The 24,609-nt window shown below is 41.9% G+C and overlaps 1 protein-coding gene across 2 annotated transcripts in view; it reads left to right on the forward strand.

Annotated features, from left to right (window-relative positions):
- LOC139340766 (receptor tyrosine-protein kinase erbB-4-like) overlaps window positions 1-24,609 on the forward strand; it is a 297,802-nt gene that overhangs the window by 159,896 nt on the left and 113,297 nt on the right. For both annotated transcript variants that reach the window (XM_070976738.1, XM_070976739.1), the window contains exon 3: window positions 9,058-9,244. In XM_070976738.1, coding sequence (XP_070832839.1) covers window positions 9,058-9,244 — 187 coding nt within the window. The remainder of the gene's footprint in view (window positions 1-9,057; window positions 9,245-24,609) is intronic.

The raw sequence follows: 24,609 nt of genomic DNA on the forward strand, positions 1-24,609 counted from the left end.
CTGCTCCCACTTGCATTTCATTCAAAAGGTCATTTTCATATTTGACTCATTTGACATTTAATTTATTGATGCTTCCTGAGATGAATTATCCTAAATTACCCACCACCCTGACCATTTGTGCTCTGATCGGCTGAATCCAACATCCAGTAGATTTTACATTTTGATCGCTAACAGCATCAGGTATTAGCTTAAGATTCGGCTCACATACCTGTACTTGGAACCATAAAAATGTCCCATGTCAGAAACTTGTGTGATGTCAATTTAAAGCAACACTATGTTAAACCCATATTAGATTTAAAGCAAAGCTGGCAGTTGGTAGTTGGAGTAAAAGCTATTAAAGTAACTCAAAAAACAACCAAAGTACCAAGACAATGCAGAATTCAACAAAAGTGCTCATATTAACAGTGCAGCAACAAACTCTGGAACATGCCCAGAGACAGCCCAGGGGCAGTAAACAGAGCTCTTATCCTGCACATTGCTCTTGATGACCAGTCTTTGCCAGTTGTTGATACAGAGGAACACCTTCTCAGCACGGTGGAGCAAAAGTATGAGATTCCCTGTTGTCATCATACATTACAGACAAAAACCCAGAGGCGTGTGTCTTTTCAGAAGAGGTACAATAACAGCTTTTTGCATGACATTTGGGCTTTTAGCTTCACCACTGATATTTGGAGTAGTGATTCTTGAGGTCTCCAATCAGCTCAGCTGCAGTGGACTAAGAAAAAGGCCTCACACTAGTCAGGGCAGTCTGAAGAGTTTTCTTGGCATTGTGGCCCGAGACAAAGCTAAAAATATGATCAAGCCACTAGATGATCCTGGACTCGTGAGCCTGCCATATGTCGCTCACACCCTTCAATCCATTGTGAAGGAGGGTCGTTGCTCATGTGGAGACAGTTTCATGCAAAGTACTCACAATGGCTTTTAAACATCAGGCTATCCGTTCTGGCTCAATTTCAGGAGCTGACCTGAAAAGTGAGCTCTTGATCCTTTGCTTCAGATGTGATTCCTGCTGTCACTCTGCTGCAGAGACTCTTTGACCAGAGAAACCGAAAATGAAAGAAATTTTAGCTGAGGTGGTGAACTGGTGCTTTCCTGACATGGAAATGCGGTCGTGCAGTAGTTTAGTAACTTTCCATTGCAGTTGCTAAGAGAAAAGGACCTGTGACAGCAGACTTTGGCCAGTCACAGGTCATTTCAGAGAGACAACGCTTTATTGGCAGTTCTGCAAATGTAGATGTGCTTACACATGCCTTCAGATGGTGAAAGCCTGATTCAGTGGCAGAAAATCCTGTGACTTTTGATGAATTTCCAACACCTCCTTTGCCTACAGCGCTGAATAGTACAAAACATGTGTGAACACGTTGCGGCTCCACACGGAGCTTCGGGCTCATTATATTTGATGCCATGGCGTTTGTATCGCTGAGTAGCAAAGAGGCATAATGACAAACAGTAGGGAACTTTTGAAGAGAGACAGGTGTGTGTGTGTGTGTGTGTGTGTGTGTGTGTGTGTGTGTGTGTGTGTGTGTGTGTGTGTGTACTAGCCTCTCATCTCGCTGTTAGATGACGTTGCAGCTGCCTCTGAAGCTTGATGCACTCTGCTCTGGCCCCATGAAGCGCTGAAGGGGCGTCGAGGAGAAGATGAGTCGCGGTGAGAGGGACCAGGGTCTCGGTGAGGCTCACCCCATGGAGAGCAGGCCCCCACGAGGTTTGACTCCTGCTGCTGACCGAACTCGTGGGTTTAGTGGGGGAGGCTTGACGGAGTGATATACGGCAGCAAAGAAAGAGGCGAAACGTTTTACATGGCGTACTACAGCTTTACATCCTTCTATCAGTACTTGGTATCTGCAACTTCCATGATGTACTTTTACTTACTCTTCATTGCAACTTGAAGAACACCTTTTCACTTGTTCAATGCAGTTCATTTGTGTGCACTTGAATACTCTACCACGTTAATGAATGGCATACTCATTTGGTTTATATTGGTGCAGCAGCGTTAACAACTTAAGGGTGCAAGACAGAGAAGGAGAGAAAGGCATTCAGTGTGTTGAACAGAGAAAGAAAATGAAGTGGAAACAAAAGACAGAACAAGCAAGAGAGAAGGATACATGCGTTTTCTTAATTACTGTGTTAGTAAATCGATAGGAGTTGTGCCATGTTTCATTGTCTGTGCTGTGACTAAGGGAGAGGAGTTAGACAAGCTGAAAGGCATCAAGCAGCAAATGTTGGCAATAAAAAATCAGCCTCATTCAACCTGTGACCACCAAACACCCACAGCTCGCCCACCACCACCCATTCTCCATATCTGTGTAATCACACTTCTAACCTCACATTTACAAACAGGGATTAGAGGCAGATGCTTCACAGAAGATGGCGTCTCTCTCCTTTTTTTCAGTTCAATTCTATGACTGCAGGAATCGCTCCTCAGAAAAGAGAACTGAAGAAAACACAGATTTCTTATTTAATTATCGGTAATACCACACTGTTGATTCAAACTCAAAATAATGCACTTAACATGCTATAGAGTAGTACTAATCAATAGTCCCAATCCTAAACATTGCAGTACCCATTTCATGTGTATATTTGTTTATGTGTGTGTGACTGTGGAGAAATTTTGCATGGGCCCACAATGTACAAACCTAACTGTAGTTAATGGAGCCACAGGTGGCAAAGCTGAGGAGAACGTAGCCTTTTCTGCAATTTTCCAGTAGAGCCAGATGTTTTGGAAATATGCAGCGGGAATGGGAAGCATCCCATCCAAATGGAATCCAAAAACCACATTAGTTTGTGGAGCAGATGTCTGTTCCTATGCCAAAGACTGAGCAAGCTCTAGGAGGGTTTTTTGTAGTAAAATAACACATCAAGGCCTTGGACATATGGAATTATATAAAAGCTTTCTAAGCTTTCTTTCTCCATCTTAATTGCAATGGGTGTTTCCGTTTTGGTTTTTTGTCCACCTCTGTCTGTTCACATGATGCTCTCCCAGTTCACCCTACTCTCTGTACTTGATCATCAGGGTGTTTTCTGTCGGTCATGTATGCACCTTACAGGGCTTTCTTGTCATCATGCTTGACAAGTAGACTGTCATACTGTCGCAACCAATGACACTCAAGCGTCAAATGAACACTAGACATTGCCTCGGCACAGAAGGACATGCACACTCTGAACGGGGACTTCTCAAAGTCACTCTTTCTTGCCAATCTCATTAGCATGCAACGACCACTCCAATGCTGAAATAAAGGCCAAAAAACACACTCTAAGGATCATACTGTCTGTCAGATAATTCCTGTTCTGTTGTGTTTTCTTCTATTTGAGTCATTTTTTACTTCAGGTCATGTTACTTGTTGCTGTATGATTAACTGATATTGGCTCTCTTGCCTTACTATAAAGTGAATTTTCATTTTATTTGTCTCATTGAAATCCTCAGTGACGTGCTTGAGTAAAACAGTGGTCCTAGAAACCATCTGGCATTGACCCTCAGTAGAAGCAGGGGAAGGACATGGAATGGCAACAGAAAGAGGATTCAAATCTTTCATGTCGCTTGTTCTTTTTTGCTTTTGTTACCACAGTCAACAAAAAAACACATGAGAATTCCTTTGTACAGCCACACACAAACACACACACACACACACACACACAGAGAGAGAGAGAGAGAGGGGGGGGGGTTTGTTTTATGACAGCATGAGAGGTGTGACGTAAGAAACAAAAGGGATAGTTGCTCTTCATCTTCAAAGATGAGTCATCATAATCATCTTGTCCGAGCAATAAAAGACACTTGAGCAATGCACAGACATACCCTCTTGCACACACACATACCCACACATCAAAGGCATCAACTGCAGGTGTTTGAAGTGGCTCATATTGGGTTTAAGCCACTCCAGAGGGAATCAGGAGGACCTGGCGGTTTGTGGGGCTGGAGGTGGGCCCTTCGGTGACTTAAAGCAGAGCGTGGCGACAACACATCAGGGACTCTCCAGGGAAATATTGCACTCACGTAGCAACAACATGATGATATTATAAAGTCATATCATAACTGACTTTGTGAGTGATATGCATGAGTTATTCACAATGGAGGGTTAACACTCATTTATAAAGATTGATGCCAGAAATTAATGTCAAAACAGTAATGAAGCCTTCACTTCTCAAAACTGGGGCAATTTACCAGCCATATTTCCAGTATGTTATCACTTGCATTGAGGATGAGCTCCTGGGAAAACTCAGGAGGATTTTCTCACTTAGACTTGTAGACACTCTGTGTCTGTTTACAGATGTGGATGTGAGCTCAGGCAGAGGGTTTAGGGAACCGATATGGAAATCGAGGATGAGGGCTTAGTGATGCAAGGCAAACCTTAAGCCCTCCCTGTGCACTCCTGTGTATCAGACTTCAATGACCGCAGCCCCGCGGAGCACATCGGTACGCCTCAATATGTATGGAAATGAGAGGTAATCATGCTAACGTGTGTTCAGTCTCTCCAAACATGCTAATGGTGTCATTGCACTTTCAGCCCTGCGTCAGTCCTCCCAACATTTCACCCCTCCTCAGACCCTTTGCTCTATCTGTCACTTTCCTGACCTGGAACAGGTGTGGTTTTAATTATGCATTAAAATACACGTAAACCCAGTCCGATCCACTTGAGTGAACTCCTCCTCCTGCAGTGTGCGTCCAGCCCTCTCTTTTTGCCTCTCTATCCTTTCTCCGTCCTTCCTTCGCTAACTCTACCCTAAAAACCTCCCTCCTTCCCCTCTCCTTTTAGAAGTTGGGGATTGAAGGACTCAATTTCAAAACCGTGCACGTCTCTGTGACTCAAGTGAGGGGTTTGTTCCGCTGCCACACTTCCGTTCACAAATGCTGGGGAGGAGGGAGGAGGGAGAAATCCCTGTTAATCTAGTGAATCTGGCTCTGTCTGTCTCTTTTGTTCACTGTTACTGGGACTCTGACGCATTGATCTCTCTGGAGGCATGTGGGGTGTGTGTGGGGCGTGGGGTTGGGTGCGTTGAGGGTTTGCTACACAGTTCAGTCTACATGCAGTAAAGGAGTCTGCTGTCTCAGTTTAAAAAAGAAAATGCTATGCACATTCACTGAAGGGATTACAGATGCTTAACAGCTTGCACCTTCCTATCTGAATCTCCACTATAAGAGATGACATTGTTGACACGACAAACTGGAATAGAAATAAAGAGGAAGAAAGAAAAAGAGTTTCTCTGCTAAATGTGCACCTGCAACAAGAGAGAGCTATTTTTAGTGGGAGAAATTCAGGACAACAGTGTGTCATGTTGTTATCTTTAGCAGTCAATTTACTGCTCTAATTGCACTGTAGCTACAGTATATAGAGGAGGTCATGCAAATGAGTCGGGAATAAATTTAGCACAAGCACACACACAAAAATGAAATATGCTACTAAGCTGGCACATAACTCCAAACTCAGCATTGTTACTCCATCACACAATGGGGGCTCTTGTGTATTAACACATTTTTGAATATCATATTTTAGATGTATTAATGTAGGGAATACAGTTCCTGTTTCCCTGAAGTGGGCACTTCAACCTGCACTTGTCCTGCACCAGTGGTATTTGGGGGTGGGGTGGGGGGGTTGCCTCTTTTGTTGATCTTTAATGAAAGTGACCACGCAGAGAGGGTCTGGCCATTAGCTCAGAAAGAACCTGTAATCACTACAAGTTGTTTCCCTTTTTTCATCCAGTTCATTATTGAACAAACAATCTGTGGGGAGAAAAGCGTGCGTAGCTGCCATCTTCTTTCCCCTTTGTTTTATTTCCCTCAGCAAGGCTGCACTTTAGAAAGTATTGATTTGATGGCTTGAAAATAACAAACCAGCAACCGTGCGAGTGGAGTAATAAACAGGCTCAGGGACAACAAAAAAAAAGTGAAAAAAAAAATGAAGATAATGATAAATAAAAATACTCAAATAATAATTATCAGCTACGGTATATGCCCAGATAGAGTTGATTGCTATTGATGCTGTTTACCACCCCCCAGCTTCTGGTAGCCAGAAAAAGTACCTGGATGGTAGATGGGGAGGATAGTTTATGGCACAGTGCCCAGGGCAATGTCACTGGACTACATAGACTTGAAGCTATTTGGTTGTGTAGCAAGGTAGAAAAGACCTTCAAATCCCCAGCAGGGTGAGTTTGAGTCATCCAGCACACCTCAGCTCTTGGCTAGTGAAATAAATTCAGAGTGTGAAGTATGGCCCTGGTTGTCTAACTCTGTGTTCACACCGATGGCACAAACAGAGTACAAAGAAGAAACATAGTGTACACTTAAGCATGCGCACACATTTGTGATTTTCATAGACAAATGCACATGCGCACAACAACGATGCATCAACTTTTGCACGATTATCCTCAGTGATTCTCTGACTGTTGGAAGATTTTTATCTACAGAAAGTAGCTTACTTGATCTTTTTTCCAACTAGTTTCTAAACTGATATGCACTCATACACACTGAGTATAAATTCCTCATCACTCACTCACATAAATACACACAGACTCACCAGACTCTGGCCCGTCTGTTTCTATTAATGGTAATCAGCAGGGTAATGATGACGGAGCTGTGACTGCGGCTTACTTACTGATGGCTGATGGCCATGCTCTCTGACAGCTGTCAGCCGCCATGACTACACTGCCAGGGCCCTCCTTAGGACTTATTTCAGCTCACCACATCAGCTGCAACAGCACTTCACACACAGACTTGTTGATTATCAGCATCAGCGGGCCGGGTGTGGAAAGACTTCTCTGACCGCCTGTCTGCTAATGACAGCCACCATGATGGTGGATGGGAGAAAGAGGACACAGCCTGTCACTTTGATTCATGCAACAGTAGCTCCAACTGGGTGGCTCCTTGCCAAAGTCTCGACAGTCGTTATATCCCCTCCTAAATGACATTTAAAGTGTGAAGCAATGGCTGTCCTTGTGGCTCAGTCACCCCAGGCCGGAGCCCGGACATGAGCGCTGAACCCTGTGCCAAGTTTTTGCATTGAGGTCACAAACCCCGGAGCAAGTTCTCCTCGCTCAGATGCTCGTACTCAACTCACTGGCGTGATTGAATATGTGGAAAGTGACCTTGAAGATAGCTTTCAGTGAATCATTTTGTTTCCTTTGTTTGTTTCCATTTCTTCTGCATTCTTTCTCTGCCCCCCACCTCCTTAATTAATTAGTTCATTTCAGAGGCAACTGTTTTGCCATGAGACATGTGTCAAACAATGAATTACCTTCAGCATGAAATGATAAATCCAGAAGCACTGAAGGGAAGGAGAAGAATCATTCTTGGTAGATTCAAACAGTTAAATTATAACGTTTGATTTATCAACCTCTTGAAATATTGTTACTGCTGTGCATCTTTTCAAACTACATGGACAACATGTTGTAAAACAGCTTATAAAACGGAAAGGTGAAATTCGGAAATCTGATTGGCTGTTAACTGTGATATAATGAGTGTATACCACAGCTACTATTCTACAAAGCCTTATCACAGCATATCACTCCGCTTCAGGGAAGCAACAATGTTTCCATGACAACAACCATGTGATGTAATATGTGATAAGTAATATGGAGTCAAATAGCGGAGTCCCACGGACAGCTCCTATATAATGACAGTCACAGGATCAGCACCTTGACAGCGACTATGACACTTAGGGCTCTATAGGGTGATCTGTCACTGTCTGATTGAACAGCCTCATGGAAATTATATTTTACAATTCTTCACATTATTTACTAACGAAATTTGTTAAGGCAAGTAATTTGGTGCTTTTAAAGTCATGATATTCAGATGCCACTCATAGTTAACTGCGGGGGTTAACAAATAGACTAAATTAGTTGAATTCACATGTTTAAGGTTAACTTTCACCTCCAGATAGGGTTAACAATGGTAAAAAAAGGCGAGGAATAGACGACATGCAGAGCTAACGTACGGAGAGGTGGGACTATATTTTTCACAGTGGGGCTATTTTATTAGATAATATGTATTTCTGTTTAATTAAAAACTAAATGAAAATTATTGTGTATTCCTCTTTCATATTGCCATTATTGGTAACGGTTTTATAAAAGCAATACATCACTCCAATCCGTGATATACGCTCATTATACCACAGCTAAGGGGCGTTCTTCGGCCCGATGCGTAACGGAGATGTCGTGATGTATTGCTTAATTGTAAAAGGATAGAAGATAAACCCATCATCATCAATTAAGAGTCTAATGATACATTTTCAGTGTGCAGTTGTTGGCCGAGTAAAGCAAAGGTTTGGGGGATGTATCCAATATGTCACATGGCTCTGTTGCTTCTGTAGGATGCATTTATGGTACGTGATGTGATTCAAGCTGGGAAAAAATGTGAAAGACATTGTTAAACTGCGGCCTGTATCCAGTTGGTTGATCTTAACAACATAACAGCATTTATGCTTTTGTCCACTTCATCTAACAGATGACAGAGCTGAAGTTTGAAAGTGCTTATTTTCAGAGAGACCTTAAAATAGCTAGAATCAGAAAGATTCGGCAGAGTATGAACAAATATTTTCCATTTTAAATGAATTGTCACAAGCGTACAACAAGGTCGATCCACAAGTGCAAAATCTTGGTTGAAGTAGGCAGACTCTAAAGCTCTTGATCAACATGCTGCTAAGTGTGAAAAGAAACCAAATAAAGCACCATGCACTTTGTCAGCTTAAATGAATAGTCAGCTGTTTCTCCTTTCATGCTCAAGATTTATTGTAAAATGTCCTTTGTTTTGTACAGTAATGCATTGTTGACATTATTGGCTAAACCTCAAATTCGTCAAATTAGTTCAATTGAGAAACATGAATATGGTGTCCTTAAACCCTGCTCATGGGTACTACAGTTTAATGAACTACCTCTTCAACTAACTACCAACTACCTTCAACTATCTCACTTGCTGATTCAATAATTTTAGATCCACCGAGAGACTTTTTTTTTATCATGTCTGTCACATAACTACTGATTTGCTTCCTTAAATGTTTTTATTCATGCAAGAATTTTCTGCACAGTTAAAGCACACACTAACAGCTCCCTTCGTAACTCTGCCCACAGTCTATCCGAGAAGTAACAGGCTATGTGTTGGTGGCCCTGAACCAGTTTGACTACCTGCCTTTGGAGAACTTGAGGATCATCCGAGGGACCAAGCTGTATGAGGACCGCTACTCCCTCGCAATCTTCCTCAACTACAGACGTGATGGAAACTTTGGCCTGCGCCAGCTGGGTCTGAAGAACCTCACAGGTGAGTGACTGAATTATTTTCTGGTGACTCGCATCGAGTGAGTAAAGAAAATAAAAAAGTGACCGGTTAGTCAAAGCTGATATGTGATATGCTTCGGTATGTGGTCAGTCAGTCCAATCTTTGAAAAATCTTGCTTTTATCTGAGATCAAACGTTTAACATTTTATATTTCCATGCCTCCTGGTGTGCGTGCGTGCGTGCGTGCGTGCGTGCGTGCGTGCGTGCGTGCGTGCGTGCGTGTGTGCATGTTTTCCCTTTCGTTCACCACCTGCTGGGAACTCCTCTCAGGTTAGGACAGCTCTACAGCTGTCTTAAATCCTGAGTCATTTTTGAAGTTAAGAAAGGTGATAAGATGCTTTTACTCCACAACATAAAATCTTGACCAAATTAACAGCATTCAGGAACTGAAGATAGTAAAGGGCTGATGACTGTCAGACATTTAAAATAAACAGGACCAGGTTGTGCCTTCGCAATGAGGCATATTGCCCTGCACAGTGGTGTAGTGGTGCCTGGAGAAGTGTGTATACTTTATGCTCCTAAAGCTACAAGCATTAATTTGCATTGCAAGGGTGTTTGAATATTTTTGTTTCAGTAGTTTGCTTCTTCTTTCCTATTAATTTCAGGAATTAAACATTCCATAGGCCATTTTTTTTTTTTCTTTTGGATTTTTTTTTTTTTTATTTATTTATTTTTTTTGCATCATTGGGTCAACAGGGAAGGTAGACATCGCTTATTTTTTTCCTAGGATGGTGAAGACATAACCTGCCCTACTCTGCCTTTGATTGGCTTATCCTGATATTCCATTATCTAACCCTAACCAATCATCATGCCTAAATCTAACCAACTGAACCAACAAAGAAAATGAACCAATGAACCATTCGGAGGCAGATTAGGGCCTTTGTTATCCTAGGAAAAAGGCATCTCAGAAAATGGTGGCAGTCCACATACCAGCGTGAGCTTAATAAAATGGGAACAACCTGATATTTTGAAACCTATTTTTGAGTTTTTCTAACCAATTATGTCAGCAACAGCTAAGAGGTAGACAGAATGAATGCTTCACAGACTCTTAACTGAAATATTATTCACTTCACTCACATCATTACTTTGTTTCAAACTGCTCTCCTTGGAGTTAATGATTTCAAAAAGGTCTTCCAGCTGAATTCAACTTTGATCAGATCACCACCTTGAGTTAGCCGTGATTATCAACAGTTGCTTTACACAAGGTTGCCTACCCTCTGATTTGAAACGATGCTGACTAGCAACAGTTGCTCGTATTGTTTCACTCTAACAATAAGCTACAGTAACACTACATCATTGAAAAAATACAGCAAGGTCATAACAGGTGATTTAGGAGTGCCTTCAGAAAATATTTCACAAAAATAGGATTTTAGTGATATACTGATTGGAGGGTATATTGTACAGTTGAATTAATAAATTGGCCATTGTGCTGGTTGTTTACTGGCTTCTGTCACTTTCAAGTTCCTGACCGCTTCTGTTATTACACTTAACCCTCACACACTAAGGGATATGATGCTGACTTGCAAGTTGTTAAAAGACTTTATCTCTTCTGTTATTTCCACACATCGCTCCTGTCTGATTTTAAACCCATCCGGCAATCGACCCCTGCACGTTTACTCAGAGGTTGGAGAAGACAGTGGATGTGAGTGCAGATAAATAGTGGGCTAAGTAGGAAAACATTGAGTGGGCGGCTCTGCCTCTTTATGAACAATGGATACTTGTGCTACGAGGATTCCTTCAGGCTCCCTGACCCTGAGGTCAGTAAGAAGTGAAGCTCTTGACTTGCAAAAAAGATGTAGAGCTTCTCCGATACGGGGCTAAGTGGGGCATGCCAGGGCCAGGGCCAGCTCATGATATGTGCAACACAAGGTCAGAGGTGTTATTTACTCATTTTGAAGCTAAATCCAACCTCACAAATTTTCTGAGTGAGTGAAAACGGAGGGAGAATCAATTTGTGTTTTGGCTGAATAACATTAAGTAAAAGTGTTATCAGTAAGTCCCGGTCAGTTGTGTTCAGTCCCATGGTGCAAACACTGCTATGTTTTTTGTTTTGTTTTTTTTTTCATTTTTTGCTCTCCAGTGCAATCATGACATAAATTATTTCCCCTTATTATCTTTTACACATAGGGAAGCACGAGGAATGAGATTTGAATGATTTATTAGGTAGCACCACAAAGTGCCATGCATGTCCTCGGTGATGGGGAATGTCAGTAAAATGTGCTTTGAAATGACTTGTGCTTGCGCTTATTTCTCTGTGGGGGTGAACTCCCAGTGCAATCAGACTGGACTGGTGGCGCACAGCACGCTGAAGCTCCATTCTACCCGATGATGTTTTGGGAGAAATATTACACAAATGCATGAATATATGTTATATATATAAGCATGATAAGAAGTGTGTCAAGGAGACACTGAGGCAATATGAGAAAGACAATGTCATCAGCTTGCACTACAATTTTAAAATTCTGTCTGTACTGAGAGATTACAATTTATTCCTCGGCTCGAACTTATTTAGATTTGTAAGGAGGAAGCGTTGCACTGAGCTTGTGTCTCTGCTGCTTCCAAACCCACTTTCTAAATAATTCAGTTGTTTCTCATTGTTCTCTTCAACTGTTCCTTCCCTGTGATCCCCCAGAGTCGAAGGAAACAACACATCCATCCATGAGTGTACATGCAGCATCAGTATGTGCTTGTGTGTTGTGTTCTATCTTGTATTCCTTCTCGCATGTTGGGCCATAGTTAGGGAATTGCATTTGTCCAGCACCATGAGCAGCCCTTTTTTTTTTTTGTTTTTTGCCAAGCCGGTCCTCTTCATTGTGGTGCCAAGTTGAAGCCAGTGCAGAGGGAGCAGGGGCTGGACTCTGTAAGAAGCTGCTGTTTGATGTGCCATCCGTGGCCTCGAGCCATGAAGTAGAGGGGAAGTTATGCACAACAGCCATGGCCTGAATCTGCTCTGCTTCATAACTCTGACTGTTTGAGTTTCACACTTGTATTTTTCGTTTGTGCTTACAAGTAGAATAGAAAAGAATTTTCTCACTTTCTTGTCGATGAAAAAAATGTTCTAAGGAGATATTTGCCTTGTTATAGGGAGATTCTCACATGTACGGCGGTTGAGTTTTCTAAACTAGAGGTCCTAGGTGCTTCCCTTGGTTCTTAAGGTGGCAAAGTGAATTTTCACCTTGTGCTACTCACTGGACTTTGACTGCTGGTTATTTGCTTTGTGTTTATAGCATGCAGGAGGGTGTGTGTGTCAGTTCTAGTGATGGGAATTCCAGCTCTTTTAAGAGAGCCAGTTCTCGTGGCTCAGCTCTCACAAAAAAGAGCCGGCTCTTTCGGCTCCCAAGTGGCTCCTCAGATTTTTTGTTGCTTAAATTAATTTGTTACCAAAATAATGTAAAATTATGTGTAATAGGTACAACACATACTTTATACCAAATTTTACTGCGTTTCCTGCGTCACTCATTTTCTCACCTTTCCAGCGTTTTGTCTGTCGCGGCTCTGTGTGTGTGTGTGTGTGTGTGTGTGTGTGTGTGTGTGTGTGTGTGTGTGTGTTGTGTATTGTGTGTGCATGCTCTGTGTCTGTAACCCCTGCTGCTCCTCCTCCTGCTCAGTGTGTACACACTGAAGCCACTACACATCAAGTAGTTGACCAATCACGTGCGGCTTGGATGGAAAAAAAGTCAAGAAAAAAAACAAAAAAACCCCAAAGCAGCTCACGCTCCGGCTCCCAGGCAGGAGCCGATTGTTCACGTCAAAGAGCCGGCTCTAAGAGCCGTTTCGTTCGCGACTGACACATCACTAGTCAGTTCAGCCTCTGACTCATCAGACACCGGTTCTTTCTGTTATTTCCTCTTTTCCCCTCCCCCCTATGTATGTTCAGTAAAGTACATTTCCCTCTAGTTAGCAGTTAGCATGGATGACGAGACTAATTACAGTACATTATAACACCTGACAGTGGGGGTCAGCTACTCTGCAGCTCGCTGCTGCAGACAGGCTGAGACGCAAAAGTATAGATATATCCACTTTTTAATCTCAAAAGTTGAAAAATAAACTCTGAGCTGGTACACGGCTGCAGATGAGAGCAGAATCCGGTGTGTCTCCGGGTGTTTATTCCTCCAGAAGCTCCGCTTCTGCCCTCGGCTCTCTCCTCCAGAGCTCCCCAGCACTCAGCAGCTGTCTGCTGGTGAACAGCGGCTCTGTCCTCTGCAAAGCCACTCTGCAGAGCAACGCAACATGCACACATTTTTCATTCAAGTTTAATATTTTCAAATGGGTGACACAAAGTTTGTGTATTTTCATCTTTGCATTGACTTGCATTGATGGAAACACACTTAGTCCAGGATCCAAATCAGGTCCTAATTGTATGCAGACAAATTGTGTCCAGGTAGGGTCTTGTGCTTTTTCCCAGTGTCTTGTGTCTGCATTTCATCATACCTATACCTGAGTGGATCCAAACCTTTGCTATCTGCTGTGGTCATGTTGCTTCATCATCATCGCCAGAAAAAAAAAAAAAAAAATCATGTCTTTTGAGTATGAACTGTAACGAGATGTGTAGCTACCCTTTTCAGCTTGGCTGCTCATAATTGGTGGCACATCATGCTCCCTCTTTTTGGGTCTGTTCGAGCCGACCGCATTCTGAATGAGGTCTAATTATCCTCGAGTCTTTTTCAGACCAGTTCTGGCTGCCTTCAGGTCTTTTTTCCATCAGGTATCTTTTTTTGAAAATGCACACATGCATGTCAAGTTCGGGATCCTTTTGGACCCGTAAAGACCTTGAGTACCATCTTATCTTTTTATAACAAGAAACTTGTCTTGGAGGGTCTATCATATCACTGCTTTTTGCACAGATGGTCCTGACAGTTAAACAAGCTCTTGCTGTGGGGGAAGAAACAAGTCACTTGTGTCTCAGCTTGTTCTGTTTCAGTTGTCATCATTCTACAGTGTACTGCTGAGGAGGGATATAAGCCTGAACCATCAGGATGGAGCCAGTCCTGTACATCAAGCAGCACAGATTATAATTCTTTCCTTCCATCAAGTGCTTTAGTGAGTCTGAAGCTAGCCGCCTTATTCATTACAATGCCTTTGATGTTGCTGTCATATTGGTTTACCGTTCCTCTGCCAGCAGCTCCCAGGACAAGTGTAAGATGATCGATATAATCCATGAGCAACATATATAAGAGGATAAAACTTATTAACTACATAAGGGGCTAATCGAGGGAAGGCACAGTAAAAGACTCCTTCAATGCTGAATCCCACCAGCATTTCTACTTGGGTCGAAATTGCCTTTGGATGAAATCAATTTGTCGCCAGTATATTGTAGCATTGCACTTATTGATTTCTCTGGTGCACTCTCTGCGAGCTGTGAATGGACTCTCCGCATTTGAGGGGACTGGAGGATGGGGTAGAGGAGGTCTCCGGCTGAGCAGGGATAGGACTCCCTCCGATGCACCTTTCAATCAAGCTTAGCTAAGTTATCCTCATGAATATGAAATATAAGGCACAGTCAAGCCGGGAAAAGTTGAGGGATGGTGTGTGTGCACGGGGGTGTGTAGAAGTGAATTACAAATTTAAAAGACTCTCTTTGCTTAAGTGTGGAAAGTTTAGTTGTGTTGTTTGTTTGGTATTACTTTGTGGGCATAAAAATCTGTTCTGTTCTCTCATCTTAAGATAAAAAGCTGGTCCCTTAAAGGTTACCTGTTTATTAGGCTTTTTGTGTGTACAAGTGAACCTTCTGATTACATCAAAGAGGAACTTCTAATAAGTACTTCTGGCTACCTTTTGTCCCCATAGCCAAGAAAAAGGTTAAACAGAGCTGCCTCCTGACATTTCAAAGTTCCTAATCTGTATTTTGATGCACGCTGACCTGCAGCGTCTTGCTTCCTGCTTAGGCAAACGTTTTCAGCACTTCCTTCTGGATTCACATGAACCCCGGGCCGCCTCTGTGCTTTCACATGGTAATTACAGCCTGCTTCCCTGGCAAAATAATAACAGCCTCAATAAGGAGCACAACACAGATGAGCTTTCTGATTTAACGCATTTTACTGCCACCACCCCCCTCCCTCTCTCATTTCATCCAGGGTTTCTTTTTTTTTTTTTCAGATTTGTTTAGTGTTGTTGATTCATTTTTCTAACCACCCTACGCCTGCACTGCGTCTGTCCAAAATGAAGCATCCAATCTGAGGCCCCATCTGCTGAATGATCCTCTCTCGTCTCATGCATGTACACAAGCCTGTGTTGTACGCCAAGGCGTTATCCACTCCTTCATGGCCCATCTGCTCTCTCTTTATCTATCCTATTTTCTGTCTATCTTCCATCTCTTTATCCCTCTTTCTTTGGCAGTGTGACTCTCATCATATTTCAGTTGGCTGTCTTGATTTGTCACATTGATGCCTTTCACACAAACGCATGCAGTCTAGTGTTTGTACCATTTTGTACTGCATGCAACACCCTTTTGAGAACTTGGGTTCTACTGCGTTCTCCAAAGCCTGCTGCAATCGTTCGATGGGTCCGTGTCAGTGAACGTACTCTGTCATCCACTAAACTTGTCCTGCTCAGCGTCTTGTGACGACAATGTACAGGGGAGGCAGGGAAAGGATGGGATGGGGCAAGGTGAAAGACACGATTGAAGAAAATGTGTTTCCCCCAGACAACGGGCTGCTGAAAGGGGCCATAAAATTGCCGCCCTCTTCTGATCCCTGAAACTTGCATTCACCGTCTAACTACCAGGAGAAGAAAGAGCAATTCAGCCACAGGAGGCAGGCAAGATTGGTTCAGTGCACGTCACCAGAATTTAGTTGAGCCTCTTGCCTGGCAGCCCACAGACCTCAGGTCTCCTTCAATTGTGCGTCTAATTGATTACTTCCCATGCAATTACTCCCGTGTCACACTCAATATTTCACCGCTCCAGGAAGGGGGCAAGAGGGACTTTCTTTTTGAAGGACGACATTCATATTGTCACATTTGTGAGCCCCTAATGTGGATCATGAGGAGACATGTGTTAAATTGAAGTCCGGAATAGGCCATCAGTGGTGGTTGGTGTTAATTGATTGCTGTGTACTACCACTGTGTGACAGAGATAGTGAGACTATTGGAGCCGTTGTGGTTAAGCTAGAAGAACAACAGAGCTAAAGTTGTTCAAAGGTTGCATATCATGCAAAATGCACTTTTTCATGGTTTTCTCCCGTGTGTCTCTTTTAGTAGCCTTGTTTATTTTTGTGCTATTCTAACTGAACAAAGCCAACATGGCAGGATGCTTTTAATTCCCGTGCCTTTGAATAAATGCTTGATTTTTCTATACCTTTGGTTAGCTCTGCCTATGATAATGAATTTTCCCAGATTTCAAATCAGCAATCATATCCTCCATTTTTCACACTTGTAATGCTCCTTCAGTGTTTCACTTCCTTTTTTAGATGTGCCTAATTCAACCATAAAATGTAACCTTGAGAGTTCATTAGATTATTTCAGCTTTAGGGCCATTTGCACATCTGCATATGTCAATCACAGCGTGGCCTTAAAGGTTCAGTGTTGCTTTTTCATGTTTTTGTTATTTTTTATAACTTAAATAATGAGTTGTGTGAGATTTCCTAAGCAGAAAATAACTGGCCTTTATGAAATATTAATGGACAACAACAGCACAGGCTGCTATGGGAAAGGAGAAATAATAATACAAAATATCTTTGCCAATTAAAAATGTGTGTATGTGTCTTTGTCTGTAGGTTTTGCATATAATGCAGGAGCACATTAACGTTTTTACTCAAAATCCCCTTTTGTCATGCCAGGCATATATGTTGCAAGGCTTGACAATGTTTAAACAACCATTAAAGCAACCATTATTATTCCAAAGTATGTCTAATTCATATGTCCCTTGTTAGATAAACTGTCAGTTAAGCCCCCGAACCTTTCCCTCACTGTCATTCAAAGCACAGGAGACAGTTTTAACAAAAGGTAAAAAGTCTTCAGAAACTATAAATAAAAAGATGAAGGAGGGAAATAGAGAAGAATTGAAAAAATACATCTGTGTTGACAGCATTTGCAAAGGGCAGATGGGTAATCAAATGGATGGCTGTTGTTTATAATGTTAAAGCAGCCCTGGATTGTCAGACTCATGCCAAAGTGCAGCTCAGGTTCCCTGTTTTAATAATTATTATTCTCGTGATTGAGGGAAGAATAAAATCACCCCTCAGCTTCACCTTCGTAGCTCTAAGATGACAATTGCTATCATTTTTTAAAATTCCTCACTGTAGATGGAAAAAGCACATTAATGACTGCAGTCTTTTAGGCTTTTATGCACATATATATGCACGTATATCTCTGCTACCTAGTTGATGTCATGCAAGAATGAACATGTAGAAATTTAAGTCTAAAAAATGTTCATGTGACATTTTACACACGTGTGAGGAAAATATTTGAAAGTGTGTGAAACAAAGCAGTTGGTGAAATGCCAGGGGACCAATTACACATATCTTTGTTTTGATGCATGCTCGTGTGTGAATGCATCAGTACAGTAGTGCTCACATATGTCGTATGCTTCTGTTTCCAATAAATAATTCACATTGTCTAAGTCCATGATTGCATTAGGGACCAGGAGGACTTGGTAACTATCCTCACTGATTAGAAATACTGTCCAGCTCTAGCCTCCACCTCAGCCTCACCTTTCCTCAACTGGAAAAATACAGCCTTGCCTAAACACGACTACGTACCCTTTATTACCAGTTTGCTGAACCTCCTCTGCCCGCTGGAAGTGAGAGTCGACTTTCACCTCATTAAAAGTTAAAGTAGGCGTGGAAGGAATTTTAATGCAAATTAATAATCAAAACACAGTCCTCTTCTCTCTTTCTCCAACATTTCCTTCCCCCGCAGGCCATGACTTAGATCAGGCTAAGATCTGCCATAATGTAGATGTAAACTGGCTCAGAGACCAATAGGACGCTGTTCACTTAGTTGAAATCTCGTCTGAATTCCGCCGTGTTGTTTAAGCAGAACAGAATGAGAATGTGTTTCTCAGCCACTCTGCAAACCAGACATGCTGCCACAAAAAAGTGTTTGATAAGTCAAGTTTGCTCTTGAAGAAAATCGATATTTGTTTTGATGAAATTTTACTCTTTTGATTTATGTGTGTTAGTTTTGGTTGACTTTTTTAAGTCTCAGAAACAAGCCTTCTTAGTGGCCATGGCTCACTATGAGAGCAGTTACCGGTACCAGGCTTTGGCTGCACAGATGTTTGTTTGAGTATAAAGTCATTGTCTTTCAATGTAATTCTATATTAATATTATAATATTTATTATGTATTTTATTTTTGTATGCATAGTCATTATAATTACTCATATATATTATATTTACAGTGAAAAATATAGAATATATCCTTTAATGTTTGTGAAATATTGCCCACATAGCTAGAAGAAACCAACTCTGGCTGTTAGCACGTGACAGGAAGCGATCAGTCATCTCTGGTGTTGGACTGACACACATATAATATTACAGAGATCACCAATTCAACCTTTGCTTCTGACCACGAGATTGCAAGATCGCGTCTCTGTGACGTTGCTTATGCAACACATCTTTGTTCCGTCCTACACGCGCCTGCAAACCCAACCAGACGCGTTTCAGAAGCAGAGCGTTTTGCAGGCCTGATTTTGTTGACTTGCTCAGATTTTGCTGATTTGGTCATTTTTCCTTGACATTAGTGCTTCTACCATGGCTAAGTAGGCTTCATAGCTAAATAGTTTCATTGTGTTTAGTGTTGATGTACGATTGGGATCTGCACAGGGTGTTTTATTCGGAAAATTTACCAGATTCTGACTTCCTGTCTCGCTCAATCTGGTCTGTGCAGATTGATGCGTTGTTTGTCAAAAATAGACTCAACTCAGATTCACTTGTGGGACTCTTCTGAAATGGAGGTTGAACACAGCCGGTCAAATTGCACACATTGTCTAGAACGGCACCGTCGGAAGCGTCGTGGAGGGAAGAAGGACGTTAGGCGCCCGGTGGAATTTAGAGGTTATAGAAGACAGTCAGTATTTGTCGGAAATGTCTGAACAAATACCAGTACTGTTGTTTTTGGTGAGAACAGTCTAGTATCTGGTATCTCAACATTTTTTTATTTCGTATGTCATGCACTGTTTATAATTTGTAATTTACTGATATACTGATAGAATTTGTCGTTTGTCCAGTATTTACAATACCCACTCCTTTGTGTTCGCTGCTGTAGATATGATTGCAGATTCAAAACGAACTGACGCTCACACTGTGATTGTCATGTTCAGTTTCTGTCACTGACTGCCTGTCATTGCAGCTTCGCCATATCAGTGCATGGCCGTGCAGCCTTGACATGCAGCTCTTACTTTGATTCTGAAGGCCAGACAGTGTTTCAGACAGGTCTTTGATGTCAGAGCCGCTCAGCACTCATCTCAGAGGAGGAGCAAAATGAGTGGGAAAGCAAATAAAATAGGAGCTGACTGGCAGCTCGGTGGGTCTCAAAAGCCACTGAGGAAAATGTCACTTTCTATCAACTTCGTTATGAGGTCTAAATGGACACCTGTGGACTTTGAGTGGTAAAAGATTTTCACTGTGGAACACATAACGTGTTTAGCATTAGTATGAACAAGTTCTTAAGTCACATTGACAGCGCGGTGTCTTCTCACGCGGTGCATGTGTTGGTAAACTTCATCCTATTAGTCTTTCGTTTGCTTTTGTGCTGCCGTTGTCGTTGTAATCATTTTTTGCCATCCATCCATGATGTGTGTTAGAATGTGTTGCTTTACAAAAACCGTAGACTCCAGGTCTGAGCGTTGGTTCATCTGTGGGTGTTTCAGCGTTTCTTATATGCTGACAAGATGTACAGTACATATTTTAACAGCTGGATAAAAAGCCTGAGATTTTCAGCCAATTACCATTATCACTGAGGCTTGCTTTCCATGAGAGGAAAGAAGCAGTGCCCCCAAAACCAATTTAATAACCTCGCCTGCCGACACACACATAAACACAGACATTACCCTCCAACCCTACGACTCCTCCCCCTTCTCCCTTGGCAGCTTAATAATTAATATGCTTATTTTTTGCCTTTTAGGCCGAAGCCTTGGGTAAGTGGAGCAGATATTGATGGGGGCAGTGGTGGGTAATGGAACATGAAAAGGACTTTTTTGTTCATCACAGGTCTTCACAGAGATATGGTGGGTGTTACTATATGCAACACCAGGCATGACCAAATAAAGATTTTAATAAAGCATTCCCTGACTTCTGTGCCACCTCTCCATGGTACACAGTGTTGATGAAAAGATTCTGGATTCCATCAATGCCATTTTTTGGAAGCTCGGGTGGTGCCCCTTGATAATGTCACATTCAGTTCCTTATTGTAGTCTATTACTGCAACAACCAGGCTGGTAGGTCCATTTTAACGCCCACACACAAAGGTCAGTTTGGGCATGGATGTTGTCTGAATGCATTTTCTCCATAGTTGTGTTCTTGGGCAATGTAATGATGGCTGACATCACACACTGGGTGGGCAGTCTTACCTTGAGGGCAGTGAAGCAGTTGAAAACAGCAGGAAATTAATTTGGTTCATGGACAAAATATTTAAAGTGTTTGCCAATGTCATCCTTCAATATCAAGGAGACTTGACAGACAAAGAGTGCCAGAGATTAATGTACGCAAGAAGGTACAAATCAGTGACAGACAATAAAGGAAACCTCCACTGACCTCCAAAGACCTACTCACACCAGCGTCTCCCTTGTCCACACTGTAGTTAATATGAGTAGCTTTCATCATTTCTAAGCAGTCTTTAGCTGGAGGGACACAGATGATTTGCAAATGTTTCATTGCTTTGTTAACCGTAGTCACATTTTTAATGTAAATGTGGTAATATCCTTTACAATCATGTGCCGAACTTACTTGTATAACGTGTTGTCTGAGCACATCAGAGGGCAAAAGTGTTCATACCTGTCCCAAAAGGCGACACTCAATAAAAATTTGACTGTCATAGAGCGAGAAGAGATGCAATGAGAGTTAAACGTGGGCTTGTGGCACACATTTTCAGATTGATAGTGATGGTCACAAAAGTGTCAGAAATAGTTAAAATAGGAGTTTGAAAGAGAAGTTCAAACCCCGCTTTTACTTTCTCATCTCTGAATTCCTGACAGGCGTTCTGTGAAGTGGGTGGATGTTGGATTGCCAGTTTCAGAAAAATACAGACATTGTTGGACACAGCTGCCCAAAATTTTCAACCATCTGACAAGCAGTTCTGATAGAGTAAACTGGGGCCTGAACCCTTCCCTGATAAGAGAGGAAACCTGATGGTAGCCGCTCCAGCTGGAAAGTTTGACTGTGTGGAGCGTGACTCAGGAAGGACGCAGTCAGACATTTCATTTTCAGCCAGCAGGAGTCTGTTATTCTACCGTCTTGTTATTTGTATTATTATTTGTTTTTTATTGACTAAAAAACATTTTCTAAAAGGTCTGGTGTCTGGTGTCAGTCCACCTGAAAGACTTCAATGTCCCAGACAAACAGATGAAACTCCAGTGAATTCTGTGATTATGGACCCTATTTTTTCATGTTTTTGTGTCAAAGTGACTAATGGGGACAACCATGTCAGAAGTTGGTCCAGTATTGAGCGAGAACGCTGCCGCCAGCAGCCACGAAACGCTGCTCTGGAGTCCCTCTGGGCTTTTGCTTACAGTCGGTGTACGTCCACTAAAAGTCTTTGTCATTGACAGATTCAGATTGTTATTCAAGTTATTCTGACAACATTATGGAAAGGATCCCTACAGAGATACCTTTTTGTTAAAGAGTAAGATCCTTTTTATTTATCCAGAAACAGCCGCTGTATCGCTCACACCCAAGCCACCAGGCTCCATTTACAGAAATAACAATTTTATCATTGTAATACATTCAGACTTGACAGAAACACTATAAAACTCACCAAAACCTTCTTGGTTTGTCCTTCACTCTTCCAACAATCAACAAATAAACCTGTAATTCACAGAATCAGGAGAGGAGAGAGGAAGATATCAGAGAAATCCGACTATTTTCGAATAAAAGGCTCCAAACCCAAGACGAAGTGCAGAAACAGCTTACAAGCTCCAACAAACTTAAGATTTGTGATTTGCTGCGTGTTTGTAAGATGTGTGACAAAATGGATTTTGCAGCTCACTTTTATCGTGTCTACATTTATCAGAAACAAACAAAAATTGCGTATCCCAAAACTGAAAAGTTTCACATTAAATCTACTTTACAGTCTTTTTGGTGGACATTCATGGCTGATGCACACATCCAAGTGCTGCATGCATTAAATGAGAGCCACGGCCCGCAGTGTGTAACTGAATGTCTCTCAGTAGGCCTGGAAAAACAAGGTCTCTGTGACGTGCTGTTGCCTTAGCAAATCGTGCACTGACTGAGGCACAGCTTCCTCTGTGGTAAAACCAACATACTTGGTATGCTTGTGGTACGATTTGCTCTCTCTCCTCTCACTCCTTCCATCTTTCCTTCTCTTTCTGTCTGCCTCCCTCAGACCCGGTTTTGTTTTGCCCATTCCAGAGAGCATGGCTCATTTTAATTCAGCTGGCAGGCTGATCACACATCAGCCTTGATAAGCTAAGTGGCCCTCAGCAGCAGCAACTGAAGGTCCTTTTACTCTTTTTTTAATCACTCACTTGTTTTGCCCCTTGATAATCCTTTCTGTCTTACGGTTTTTGTCTCTTTGCTCATTTGTTTTCTTGGTTTTGTTTTTCCTTCTTGCTCGTAGATTTGTCTTATCTCAAGGTATTGTAATATGATTTTCTCCTCCTCCTCCTCCACCCTATCCATTAAGCTCAGATTACCAGGGTTTTATCACAGTTTAACTTGAAAATAAGCAAGGATGCCCCCATCCTCCCCCTCCCCCCGACCATTCTGTCATGAATTTATTTTTTCCTCTTCTCATCTTTAAGCAGATGCTTTGCCGTGCTTGGATATAATTCCATAATCCCTAAATCTCAGCCATTTTTCATAAAGACTCATAGGAAACAATTGCGTGAGGGATGGGCCAAATTTAATCAGCAGCCTGTGAATGCAATTATCTTGGCGGAGGAGAGGCGTATGTTTGGGGATGGGGGCCATGGCCGACGCCCCCATGCCATCTACGATACCTCAGGAAAGATCCAGACAACATTTCTCCTTCAGAGAGACTCAAAGGATACAAACGACAGGTGTTATCCATCAGAGCAGAACAAAATATCAATTTTAAATATTGAATATTAACACAAAATGCTTTTCAAACCAATCAATTTTAATCAAGCAAGGCTGTTATTTTGAAGTTGAAATGAAACACAGGTAGAGTACAAAAGAGTGAGTTGTTCTTTGCACCACACAAAAGACGCTAAAAGAAGCAGTGCTTATTTGTTGTGTCTAGAGACAGTTTTGATATAAATGATCAGATGATTCTTACAGTTCTTATAAAGCATCTTATTCGGTTTGACCAGTACTTATTTCAAGCCGAAATAATTATCTGTACTCCAAATCCAGTCTGTAGTTTCTTTACCTAACATCATTTTTACACTCAAACCCAGCAGTCCATCCAGGCTGTTATTTCCTCTTCTGTCCCCTCAAAGACAGCCATTTCTCTCATGTCCTCCTTTTCCATTTATTGCAACTGTTTCATCCCCAGCTCTTACCCATCTCAAGACGATTTACATCCTATCCATAGCCTCTTTTTTTTTTCCATTCTCAATGCCACTTATTTGAAACTGTGTTTATAGATGGTTTCTCAGCTTGTTTTCCGCCCAAACACTCCACTGCCAGGCATAGAAAATGGAGTTTTAAGTTTAAATGAAATAAAAGGCCTTGGTGAGACTAATGGTTTCAAATTAAGTGTTTTATGAATTTAGATGGAAGAGGTTTTTCATTACCCCAAAAATGGCACTGGGTCCACGTGATGCTGCACTTGTGATGCTGCACACGTGATGCTGTGAGCTGCTGCAGCCACTCAGCCATGAATGTCAGTCACCATGTTAACATTAAATGTGCAGTTAATGTGTAAGTCCCCACATACATATGCTTGTCTGCATACTGTATGTATGTGGGAACATATGTACCCATGAAGAAAACATTTGTCTCTTTCTCTATGTTCAATTTTTAATATCCCATTTTTCTTCCATTCCAGTTTTATTTCAATCTCCCAACATGGAGCCATCCACTTGCTTTGGTCTTACAATGCTTTTCTATCCACAAATGCTTTTCTATCCATAAACCTCTTTCTTCTACCATGCCAACAATACAAGACACACACACACACACACACACACACACACACACACACACACACACACACACACACAAACACACGGCCCACGCTGCTGCTCTTGACCGCAGTGTGTTCAGAGA

The sequence above is a fragment of the Chaetodon trifascialis genome, chromosome 12 (assembly GCF_039877785.1).
Source record: "Chaetodon trifascialis isolate fChaTrf1 chromosome 12, fChaTrf1.hap1, whole genome shotgun sequence".
In the NCBI taxonomy this organism is placed as follows: domain Eukaryota; kingdom Metazoa; phylum Chordata; class Actinopteri; order Chaetodontiformes; family Chaetodontidae; genus Chaetodon; species Chaetodon trifascialis.